At 34.7% G+C, this 12,334-nt stretch overlaps 1 protein-coding gene across 6 annotated transcripts in view; it reads left to right on the top strand.

Moving 5' to 3' along the window:
- Nucleotides 1-12,334, top strand: part of LOC122637149 (probable JmjC domain-containing histone demethylation protein 2C) — a 269,736-nt gene that overhangs the window by 81,797 nt on the left and 175,605 nt on the right. For 4 of the 6 annotated variants that reach the window (XM_043829098.1, XM_043829099.1, XM_043829097.1 and 1 more), the window contains exon 7: nucleotides 11,529-11,631. In XM_043829098.1, coding sequence (XP_043685033.1) covers nucleotides 11,529-11,631 — 103 coding nt within the window. Of the gene's footprint in view, nucleotides 1-8,138; nucleotides 8,235-11,528; nucleotides 11,632-12,334 lie in introns of those variants that run through there. The other 2 variants (XM_043829102.1, XM_043829101.1) reach the window with 1 other exon arrangement.

Here is a 12,334-nt window from a genome sequence, read left to right as displayed (position 1 = left end):
AAGTCGTTAAAAAAGAGAGAAAGAGACAGAGAGCTTTGGATAACCGAAAAAATTCGAAGCTCGAGAAGTTAGCGACAACGACCAACGTTAACAGCAACGGAAAAAGTAATAATAATAACAGTAACGGTAGAACGATACTGGTCATGTGATCGCATCGACAGTAACGTCTCACGTTGGAACGTGCCACGTTTATTTTTTAATTCTTCGTTTTTCATTCCTTTCTTCTTCTTTTTCCTCTTTCTTCTTTATCCACTTCGATATCTTCCATTCCTCTTTTTTTTTTTTTTTCTTTTTTCTCTTCGTCGTCGTAGTCATCGTCCGTTATTATAATATTTTTTTCTTTTTACTTTTCACTTTTATTCGAATTAACTACTTATATATAGGAAGATGAGAGTGGAGGATAGAAGAGGAAGAAGAGGTATAATATATGCGAAAATATGTACCGTCGCTGAAAAACTCTTTTTCTCTCTCTCTCTCTCTCTCTTTTTTTTAAATATTCTCTCTTTTTCATTTACTTTTATTTATTTAATTTTTTCTTTTTTTTTTTTTCTCTCTCTCTCTCTCGTCGTGCCAGGACCGCGTGCACGAACGTTAGAGGAGTCTCTTAAGGCGTAAGATCGAGGGAGAGAAGGGCCTAAAGAAAGGAATAAAAGTTGTAACGCCAAGTTCTAATCTCGTTTCGTGTGTTTTGTGATCAACGGACGAATTAAGAAACTAAGAAAGAAGTTGAAGAGAAAAGAAAGCAGCAAGGAAAAGAGAGGAAAAAGAATTCACGAAGGAAAGGATTCAGTGAAATCTATCTTCAAGCCTCTGTTCTTTTTTTTCTTTTTTTCTTTTTTCTTTTTATAATTTTTCCTCGTTTATACTTTCTATGGATATTGTTATTGTTGTTGTTGTTGTTGTTATTGTTGGTGGTAGTGGTGATACGAAGCCACGTTATACGTACACGTTTGCCGCCATCTTCTTTTTGTCTTTTTATGGATAAATCGTCGACGTTAAAATATTCAAGTGATAATCGACTGCTTATGACTTTCACGTAAGTTATTTATTATCATTGTCTCTGTCTCTCTCTCTCTCTCTCTCTCTCTTTCTCGTTTATATATAATCATTATTATTAACGCGTATTTAAACGTTATTTCTACGATCTTATTCGAGAAACGAAATTTTTCGAAACGAAATTTGCATCGTGAATTTCGACGAGTGATCTCTATTCGGAATATTTGAGATAAAACGTTGTTTAAAATAAATCATTGATAACGTCGTGAGTAAAATAGGATTAATGGAGGCGTGTATTTGTAATAGTGGTCGACAGTAAACAACGTGTGTGAATGTGCGTGTGTGTGTCTGTTCGTGTGTGCACGTAATCAAAGCGTATGTACGTATAAAGCGGGTGTGGTAGAAAGAGAGAGAGGAAGGAGGAAGATTTAGCAAGCACGATAACACCATCCTCGTCTAGTGTTCACTCATGGCGTCGCTCTAATTCACATATGGCGGTTAAGACGTAAACACCAAGTTGCATCGAATACCATTCAATGCTTAACATTTATCTATCCATCTCTCTCTCTCTCTCTCTCTCTCTCTCTCTCTCTCTCTCTCTCTCTCTCTGTCTTTCGCTTGCTCGCTCGTTCGCTCTCTCTGTCTTTCTCAACACTTTGAAATCGAAAATGATAACGTGATTAATATCCATTGGATTTACGATGTGGTGGTTAAAACAAGTAAACGATTTTCAAACGTTTATCGTCAAATTTTATCGTCAGATTTTCTTCATGGCATTATCACTATTAAGGATAAATATAGAATATTTATTGAAACATATATTTTTATATACATATATTTTAATTACGTTATATCATATTAATAATTGTATCATTAATATATATCACTTAAATATACAAAAAAAAAAAAAAAAAAAAGAAAAAAAAATAGTCAACTCTTTCTACACTCGATAATTTATAGGAAAATAATATTATAGATAATTAATTAATTATCGATAATATCAATATTAATCCGTGCCCTTGAACGTTACAACGTCTAGGAACGTGAAAGAAAAAACAGAAAAGAAAAATAAAAAAAAAAATAAATAAATAAAAAAAGATAGAGGAAAGAAAATGAAAAGAGAAAGAAAGAAAAAACATTTAGTACGATCGGCTGTGTATACGCATTCGAACATTTTTTCTACCCTTCTTCTTCTTCTTTTTTATTTTCTTCATTGGTCTTTCATCCCGTTCTTTTTTACTCCCTCCTCCTCCTCCTCCTCCTCCTCCTCCTCCTCCTTCTTTCTTCTTTTTTCTTTTTCTTTTTCGTCTCGCTCGTGCGCACGTAATGTGATTAACGAGCACGAGAATCGTCACGACAGGTGGGCGAACGTGCGAGCGAGCGAGCGAGCGAATATCATGGGGGCTATAGAGAGAGGAGAAGAGTGTATGCAATAGGGGTAGAGTCGAGGGAGTCACAGGACGATGAGTACGCATAAGAGTGAAAGAGACACACACAGAGACACAGACATGCGTATAGAAAAGAGAGAGAAGAGGAGAGGATGATCCATTATATGGAAAGAAAGAGAGAAAGAGAGATAGAGGAGAAGTGAAAGAAAAAGAGTGATAGGTGATACTGTGGAAGGAGTGAGTGAGAGAAAGAGAAAGAAAGAGATAGAAGGGGGTGTATATGGAGGATAGAAGGATAGAGGAAGATAGAAAAAGAAATGGTAGGGGAAAATGAATTCTCGCTGGCAGTCGAATAACCCGGTACGATCGATCGGAATATCTGCCGCTTCGTTGGCGTGTACACGCCAACGTTGGCTCTAACACGACGGAGACACGATTTATATATAGAACGAGTATTTCCTATGTATCTATGTATGTATGTATGTATGTATGTATGTATATACGTTATTTACGCACGCACATATATATATATGTATTTGTCATATATGTCATGTATATATGGTATATACGTATGCATACGTATGTATATATGTACGCGTGCGTACGAGCACGCGACCGCGCGTTTACACTTTGACAAGAGCTTTTATAGTATTGTAGTAGTATACAGGCGAAAAGAAAGATTCATATCCTAATACATATACATATATATGTATGTGTATACGATACACCCTAAAAACCTTACCACCAGAGATATCTCGCCTTTTACTTATCTACGCCCTTTACCTATCCCTACGTTTCTTTACTTACTCGATATTATGCTATCAAAAGTGTTATGGAGGGATGGTAAAGAAAGAGAGAGATAGATAGATAGATAGATAGATAGATAGATAAAGACAGAAAAAAAATGTAAGGGAAGGGGCGTGTACAAGAGAGATCGTATAGGAATTTCATTTGACGAGATGTAACATACGCCATACTCCTTTCACACCCTTCGATTCTTTTTACCTTATTTTTTTTTCTTTCTTTCTTTTTTCCTCTCTCCTCGTCATTTATACCCTTTTCTTTTTTCGGCGGGAAGATATCGACGTTTAAAAATTCGTACGATCCACCTCGATAATCATCTTAAATTCTTTTTCCTTTTTCTCTTCTCTCTTTTCCCTTTTTTGATTTGATCTTCTTTTTTCTCCTTCGACGAACATTTTATTCGATTAACGTTTCCTTTCTATACCTATCTCTCTATATATCTCTCTCTCTCTCTCTCTCTCTTTTTACTAGATATGTATATTCAAACAGAGCGTGCTACCGTTGCCTCGTTATATCTCAGTTCATTCTCGCTTAATTTGACAGGCATCGCAATGAGAGACTGAATAATAAAATAGCCGATGGTTATTTCGAGTCTTCTTCTGTATAAGAGATGGCAATCATCTCTCTCTCTCTCTCTCTCTCTCTCTCTTTCTCTCACTCACTCACTCTCTCTCCATCTCTTTTTCTATTTCTCTCGTTCTCTCGTTTTCAACCTCGAACGGCTAACGTTTCCACTTTCATATTTAATTTCAACGCTGCACGTCCCTTTCCTCTTATCTCTCTCTTCCCCTCTCAGTGCCCCTTTTAACCCCCTCTGGCAACCAACCCCCTTACGTCACTGAATCTCTCTTCCTTCCTTCATCCCTTCCTTCCTTCCTTCCTTCTTTCTATCTCTTAGATGTCTTCTTTACTAGCGACTAGGTTTACGCGCTCCGACGAACTACCGGAAATTATTCATAAGCTCAAAAATCGCGCGACGGAACGAATTTATGGTAATATCTCTCGCGGCTTATGCTGCACCCGCAAAGATTATAATGTACGTGCCAAATATAATCGAGCACGAGCTCGTTCACCACGTTGGAATTAGAAGATTCGAGGATTCACAAGTGTGTGTGTGCGTGTGCGTGCGTGTGTGTGAATATTCTTTCGATCAAACGTCCTATGAATTTATTTAACGCGGTGGATGAATTTTTACCAACGCAAAGAGAATTATTTTTGTTATCGTTAAACATGCGTTCGAAAGTATATAAATGTTTTATTTTTATTTTTTATTTATTTATTTTTTGTTTTTTATTTTTTATTTTTTTATTATTGTTGTTATTGGCATCGTTATTATTATTTAGATAATTTTTTTTTTAATCCTTTGTATGTTTATAATGCGATAGAAATTTTTTTTGTTTTTTATATATGTTTGTATATACGTTTTGTAAATTTTATTTCATTTCTTTTTTTTTTTTTTTTTTTGTCGTCATAAAATTAATTAAGTCAATTCGTATTCGAGTATTTAATCGCTTCCTTTTCAATGACGGAGCTTTCATTTTCGTGTATTTTTGAAATCATTGTGCGTTACATTCGTTGTGTAAATTTTATTTAATTTTTACTTCTCTCTCTCTCTCTCTCTCTCTCTCTCTCTTTCTTTTTTTTTTATCACGAAGTTCATACCTCGTATATTTGAATATATTAATTTTGCTTGGAATTACTTAAACTACGAATCTGACTCATTATTTAAATAGCAAAGTATACAATGATGAAGATTTGGACTGTCCGTTTGATCAAGTTTTTAATATAATGATCGCAAATTATATATGAAAATTAATTCAATGATATCGTACGTAAAGATGCTTAATGTGTTCGTTAAACATATAAGTGTATTAAGTAAATCTATTCCAAGTTCTACTCGGTGTAACACGTAGAAATATTATTTGTAATTAAACCATATTATGGTATAAATTGTACCATAAGTTTTAGATATCAGTAGAGCACGTATTAGTATATATATATATATATATATATATATATATATATATATATAATATTGCTATGACCTGAAACCTGTAGTACAATTTCTATCAGTACTAGTATACGATCTAAATCATGTAATATAACTTATATTGGTATTACTACATTAGCATAAGTTATATCATAATTTTAACATTACATAATTATTTTTTTCCTATTCTTTTTTCTTTTTTTTTTTTTTTTGATACAAAAATACATTAGTTCGAATTAATTTCTTTAAGAAATACCGCCACGATTATTAGAGTAATCTTATCAAAAATTTCACTTGCAAGTAAGCAAGCAAACAAGCAAGCAAGCAAGCAAGCAACTTCCTTCTCGTATGCCAGAAAAAAAATAAAAAAGAAAGAAACAACATTTGACGAATAAGCTTTCGCTCGACCGTAGAGATAAATCAATGCGAAAAATAAGAAAATAAGAAAGAAGGAATGAGAGAGGAAAAGGGGTGCTGAAAGGGGTCAAACTCGAAGAGATAGAGGTGGACTAGTTTGTAGTAGTATATAAAAGTAGATAACGACGATATATATATATATATATATATATATATATATATATAAAATGTGTGTGTATATGTATCCAAAGAACCGGTTGGACCCGGGATCGAAAGGATTGAGGATGGAAAGGAGGCTGTAAAAATCGGTAAACAAGCAAAGCCGGAGCAGCGATCCAGGGTTTAACCCTTTGAAGAGGCACCGGCTGGCCTTTATCGCAAACGTTCACCCTCGCGTGCCTGTTTCCGTATATTTTTCTCTTTTCTTCGAGTTCTCCAAGTACGAGAGTACTATGTTCTCGTATAATGCGATATAGAGCACGCATATAACGCAAGTGTGTGTGTGTGTGTGTCTTTCTCTTTCTATATATGTGTATATATAGGTATGTGCGTCAATGGCGTAGATACCAACATTTACATTAAATTTGTTTTTTTTTTTTTTTATTGTTAAAAACGTTAGTTTTATCAGAAAATAATTAACGTGATTTATATTATATTAAAAAAAAAAAAAAAATCGTTTGGTGGTTACGCAGGTAATTTTCCGACAATGGGAAATTTTTCCTTAATGATTCAATTATTGTCTCGTATACGAGTTAACGAATATGAATTATTGAAACTTTTAAGCGAATTAAGTTATAAAATCGCGGAAATATTAAAAAGATACAGAAGATACATGACGTTTGTTGAGAATGTAACTTTAACATTACATCGCGTTTAAGGTTACAACGTAAAAAGGTTTAGATGCAAGATAAAACAAAATTATTGTCGATTTTGAAGTTTACTGGTTAGAGTAATACGTCGATCAACGATACACGATCGTCGAAGTTAAGTTAACTCTAGTCTTGTCCACGTAATGGATGGGTGATCGATCAAAATATCACTTCTCGAAGAAAGAGAAAGAGAGAGAAAGAGAAAATGGTTGATTCTATAAAAAAAGAAAAGAAAAGAAAGTGAAGATAATTGGAAATAATAATAATATCATCGATAGAATTATCAGAACGGAAGAGTTCGATTCATTTCCAAGAAGAAGAAGAAGGATAGTTAATAGTTACGCCATTGGTTGACTTCCACGACATTACATAGATACGCACTTTACTAGGAGAAAATAATTATATACACGAGCGTCGTAGACATATATGTATATTCTGTATACGTGTGTGTATATGAAGTCGCTTTTATATGAAACATCAAATCTATAACAAATTAAAGTTGTATTAAAGTGTTCCTATACTTTATCGTCGGCTTGAACTATAAAGTTTTAAAAACTAGAAATACCTTATATACATATACGTGTATTTAACATATATATATATGTACAAGTGTATTCTATATTCTACAAAATTAATTACGTTCCAAACATATCAATATATAAGAAAAAAAAACAAGAATTATTGTAGATTATGGGTCTTAACGGAATGGAATCCGTTGATTGCCATGCGATCATCGAAGTTAAGTAACTCTCGTTTCATGTCCACGTGTAATGGATGGGTGACCAACAGTAGTTTAAGTATCATCTTTCGAAGAATAATGTGCGTGTTCTAAAAAGAAGAGGGAACAGAGAGGAGGGGGGTATTGTAGGAGGGGAGGGTATAATTGGAATAATATTGTCACTAAATTATCGGAGCGAAGAAGGAAGAGTTCGTTTTTCATTTCCAAGAAGAGAAGAGGAGAGAGAAAAGATAGAAAGAGACAGAAGAAAAAAGGAAGGGACGAGGCGAAGGAGGAGAGGGGATGGACAAAGTAGTGTGTGTGTTACGCCATTGAGGGACTTTTAACGGGTACATAGATACGCACTTTACCAGCGTGTGTTGTGTATAATACAAGTGTGTGTGTGTGTGGTGTATCTGTAGTGTGTATACATTACGTTGTTATGTGTCATCGCGCTTCGTTGTGCTTCTCAGTCCCTTCTATCCTCTGGCTGTGGTAAAATATATACACGTATTTTGCGTGCATATGGATTGTGTGCGATAGTGTAAGAGAAAAGAGGAGCGTGAAGAGGAGTTGAGGGGTGGTGGTAGTAACAAGGGTGGGGGGAGAGGAGTTGGTGTATACAACCGCGCGTGGGTTTCCATGTAACCATTAATTAGATTAGCATATGCCGGAAAAAGGAGCTCTCCGCATCGTACATATATATATAGAGAGAAGAAGGCAGCAGAGCACATACACAGACACATTACGTATATGTATATATATATACATATTATATATATATAACCTGCCTATATCCGTCGCAACGACACAAAAACGCGTTACCATTTATCCGTTTAAAGTAAAACGAATGGAACGTTAATGGCATTATATGAGATCACTGTGAGAGATTTGTCGCGTAAAATTCGCATCGAATGTTTTGTATGTATGTTGTGTGTTACTGTGTGTATATAGTGTATATACAATGTGTATTTGCGTATATATATATAAAACCTACATATAATCTAACTTCAGATATTAATCCGAAGTAGATGAAAAACGTTCGTCAAAGTCACAAGGAGAAGTTTTCCGGTATATTCGCTTACAACTATGTTCCTCGTTATAATCTCGTCGTAAGTTCATAAAACGATTTTTCAAGGTATGCGTGATGCGTGTTATGTATATCGTATGTATGCTATGTTAAAAAGCAGCTCAAAGTGTGTAATAATTACGCACAAAAGATTTCTCATTTCGCGTTCTGTTATAATATACTTTTGAGTAGTTTCTCTTCGTCGAAGCTCCGTTCACATGCGTATATAAAAAGAAGAAAGGAAAAAAAAAACAGAAAGAAAAAAAGAGAGAAAGAAAGAAAGAAAGAAAGAAAGAAAGACCGATCCACATGTATGTACATGTACAAAGGAGAATGTACACATGCACTTGTCGTTCTACAAAATCACGAGGGAGACTTTTTCGAAGTAAAAGTAGGGAGGAGAAGAGAAGAGAAGAGAAGAGAAGAGAAGAGAAGAGAAGCGAAGAGAAGAGAAGAGACCCCGTTGATTTAAAGTTACAGTATTGCGAGGGTGCAGTATGGCTGGGAGCAAAGGGGCTACGAACTATTTATTTCATGGACTTCCCCGTTGTGTACGCGTTGATGTGAACGACGACGACTCCTTCGCACGCGCGTACACGATATGGCGACGACGACGACGACGACGACGACGATGAGGTAGAGGAGCTGAGAAGAGGAGGAGAAGAAGGAGGAGAATGGGTCGACGTCTCGACGTCGTGTTCAGTGCTCGGCTGCTTTATAACATATATATATATATATATATATATATATATACATCTAATACATACGTATACATAGAATGGGAGAGAGAGAGAGAGAGAGAATGTGCGTGTGTAATGCCTAGTAGGTTACGTATATGTGTTCACAAGAGAGAGAGAGCACATAAGACGCGTATGTAACGTGCGTATCCATGTAGTATATGTTGGAATGCGACGGCCTAGGTGAAATGCCTGGCCATGTGCCAGAGACTTTAACCTCAATTTGCAATAAAATACACGGGACAACGACTAACGCGAATTCTCTCCGATTCTTTCTTTCTCTCTCTCTCTTTTTTTTTTTTATCTATCCTACCAACTATTATACTTTTAGTTTATTTTTCTCGTCTACTAGGGCACTTTTATTTTCATAAAACTTTCATTTCGTTTTATTAATTTTGTTTTCTATTTTATTATTTTTTTTTCCTTTTCCTCTTTCGTCAATCTTTTTAACCCGTTAATGTAAGTATGGGTTTGGTACATATTCGTTTTCTCACATTTCAACGATTTAATCGTATCCTTCGTTATCTTTAATTATTTCCTCGTACTACTCGGATATTCGAGATCTTGTTATATAAGTTTTTAAAAACAGAGAGAGAGAGAGAGAGAGAGAGATATTTCGTTGTTTATAGAAATATGTATATTTATATGCTTACATATATTATGCCATCTTTCTGGATTAGCATTATCGGGACACGGTCATGGATTATGCTCTTTAAATATACTGTTTCTGTAGTATAATTAGTCACGTTCTCGAGAGAATTTGAGATTGTAAGTTGAATATATTACGAAATCGAAACAAGTATGTATGTATGTATGTATACATGTATGTATGTATACATGTATGTGTGTATATATGTATGTATAAATACATACATATATACATGAGGAGGTGACGGAAGTATCGATAAGATAATACTTTTTTCGAAGATAAGATATAAAAGTGCCAGCAACGTTTTTTAACCATTAACTTTATTAAAATTAGCCATAGTCCGCGACACGTGTTTTTGCTTCGAGCTAATCGTCGAGATATTTTCTTACATTATTCTCGCATGGATAAACTTTCGTAACTAAATTTTTACGCGTGTCTAAAAACAATATACATGCATACATACATATATATATATATATATATATATATATATACACACAATTATATTAACATCATTAATTTAATCGGAATAAAATGAATGATGCGATGTTCATTCGGCATTATCGTAAAACCAAATAAAATTTCAATAACAATCAATAGTAAAGATAATAAACGTGCCATTCAAAAAGATACATAAATTACATTGATTTAATCGAACCAATGATCACGACAAAATTGATCTCAACCAAAAGAAAAAAAAAAAAAAAAAAGAAAAAAAAAGAAGAAAGAAAAAAATAATAAAAAAATAAAAAAAGAAAAAAACAGAGAGATAACCGAAGAAGATATCGTGGAATAATGTATTAGTCCTTCGTCTTATTTCCTTACTAACTTACTTATTTATTTACTTGCTTACTTACTTACTTACTTACTTACTTACTTACTTACTTACTTACTTACTTACTTACTCGAACCTTACGAAATAATTCGTATTCGTACAATTTCTCATCCGTTATTTCTTCGTACCAGGTTTCGTAGCTGAGCTATCTACGTACCTGGTGACCTCTTTACATAGTATTACATTACACGACATTGCCCTGTGCAATGCGCCCGACGTCATGGACGCTGAGCTTTTTACATATACATACGCAAGCGCGCTCGCGAACACAAAGCAAACCGTTTCGCTCGCGTTTATCTCGTCGCGTTTATCTCTCGGCGTGCGCGTCTACAACGCGGCACGTTTATCTACGGTAATAAATGAGACAGTTAAACAAAGAGATTCCTCCCACCCTCCATCCCCCACCTAACGCTATTTCTACGGCGCTTCTTCTCCTCCTCCTCCTCCTCCTTCTCCTCCTTCTCCTCCTCCTCCTTCTCCTCTTCTTCCTCCTCTTTCCTCCCATCGTCACCCACCCTCCATACCCTACTCATTCTCCTACAAAGAAACTTAACAAACTCGCAAGTTTCTCCGGACGCGATGGTTTACGTATTAAAACAAAGGAACACAATCGTTGTTCTGAAACGTGTTACGATTATCTATATATTTTTATCGTACGTGTATATATATATATATATATATATATATATATATATATGTTGTATGTATGTATATACGTAATTATACGCGGCAGGTTGCATACATGTGTGTGTATATACGTGGGTGCGTGTAACGTAACTAAAGATCAGTGTTTGCTGATGTAAAACGATTTTGTTAGTTACACGTATCGCTGAAAAATCGAAATATGTATAGTGATCTATACTCATCGCGCGTTATTTTTATTTTCAGCATTCTGGTAGTTTTATGTTTGAAAAAAGAATGTAAAAAGAGCACAAGTAGATCATTTTTTCATCGATCGATCGATCGATCGATTGATCTTATTAATCGACCAGTAATCCTTGTACTTATTTTAAATAATTACGATGTTTATTTCGATTAAAAAAAAAAAAAAAAAAAAAATGATAGGAAAATAGTTTATAAATAAGTAATATTTCGAAAATTTGTCTTCTTTTGTAGCCCAGACCAGGAAGGAGATCACGAGGACGTCCTGGTAACAACACGTCACAATTGCAACCAACGCCCAGAGTGCAAAGCCCAATTACTCAGCATCTAGAGAAAGGTATATATATATATATATATATATATATAGATACATATATATATCATTAACGTTACATCTAAACATTTCACGATTATTCAAGATTATAAGAAGTTAAATAATGAATGAGCAAGTTATTTCATACTAAAAAATTTAAATGGTCCGCGTTTGCGTAATCTCGTGAAATCGTAAAAGTATTCGAATACTATATTTTTATTGACTTATTCATATATCTCGTCTTCTTCTGTTTTTTTTTCTTTTTTTTTTTTTTTTTTTCTTATTTACATGCTTATCGTCGTAATCGTCAGGAGAAGAAAAATATGGCGTAGAAAATAAAAGTATCTTTCTTTTTCACGTTCGTTTTTATCGATTGATATTAAACATTAATAATCGAACAACACGTGTCAAAAGGGATAGGATTAGATCAGTGAGATGAAGTTAGGGTGAGGTTGGGGTGAGGTTTCACGTTGGGATAAACGAGGTCAGATCGATTTTGAAATGGAAAATCTTCTCGTTTTTTGTCCTTTGTCGGTAGAAAAGTGAATGTGTGTGTGTGTGTGTGTGTGTGTGTGTGTGTGTGTATGAGAGAGAGATAGAAAGAGAAAATGAAAAGAGAAAGAGAGAGGATTGTACTTACGTCCCCGACCCACAATGTCCAGGTCTCTCTCTCTCTCTCTCTCTCTCTCTTCGGCCGTGGTCGATGAAGCGAGGTCAAACGGGGTCG

This window comes from Vespula pensylvanica, chromosome 24, assembly GCF_014466175.1.
Source record: "Vespula pensylvanica isolate Volc-1 chromosome 24, ASM1446617v1, whole genome shotgun sequence".
In the NCBI taxonomy this organism is placed as follows: Eukaryota; Metazoa; Arthropoda; class Insecta; order Hymenoptera; family Vespidae; genus Vespula; species Vespula pensylvanica.
This window is presented reverse-complemented; position numbering and strand designations above follow the sequence as displayed.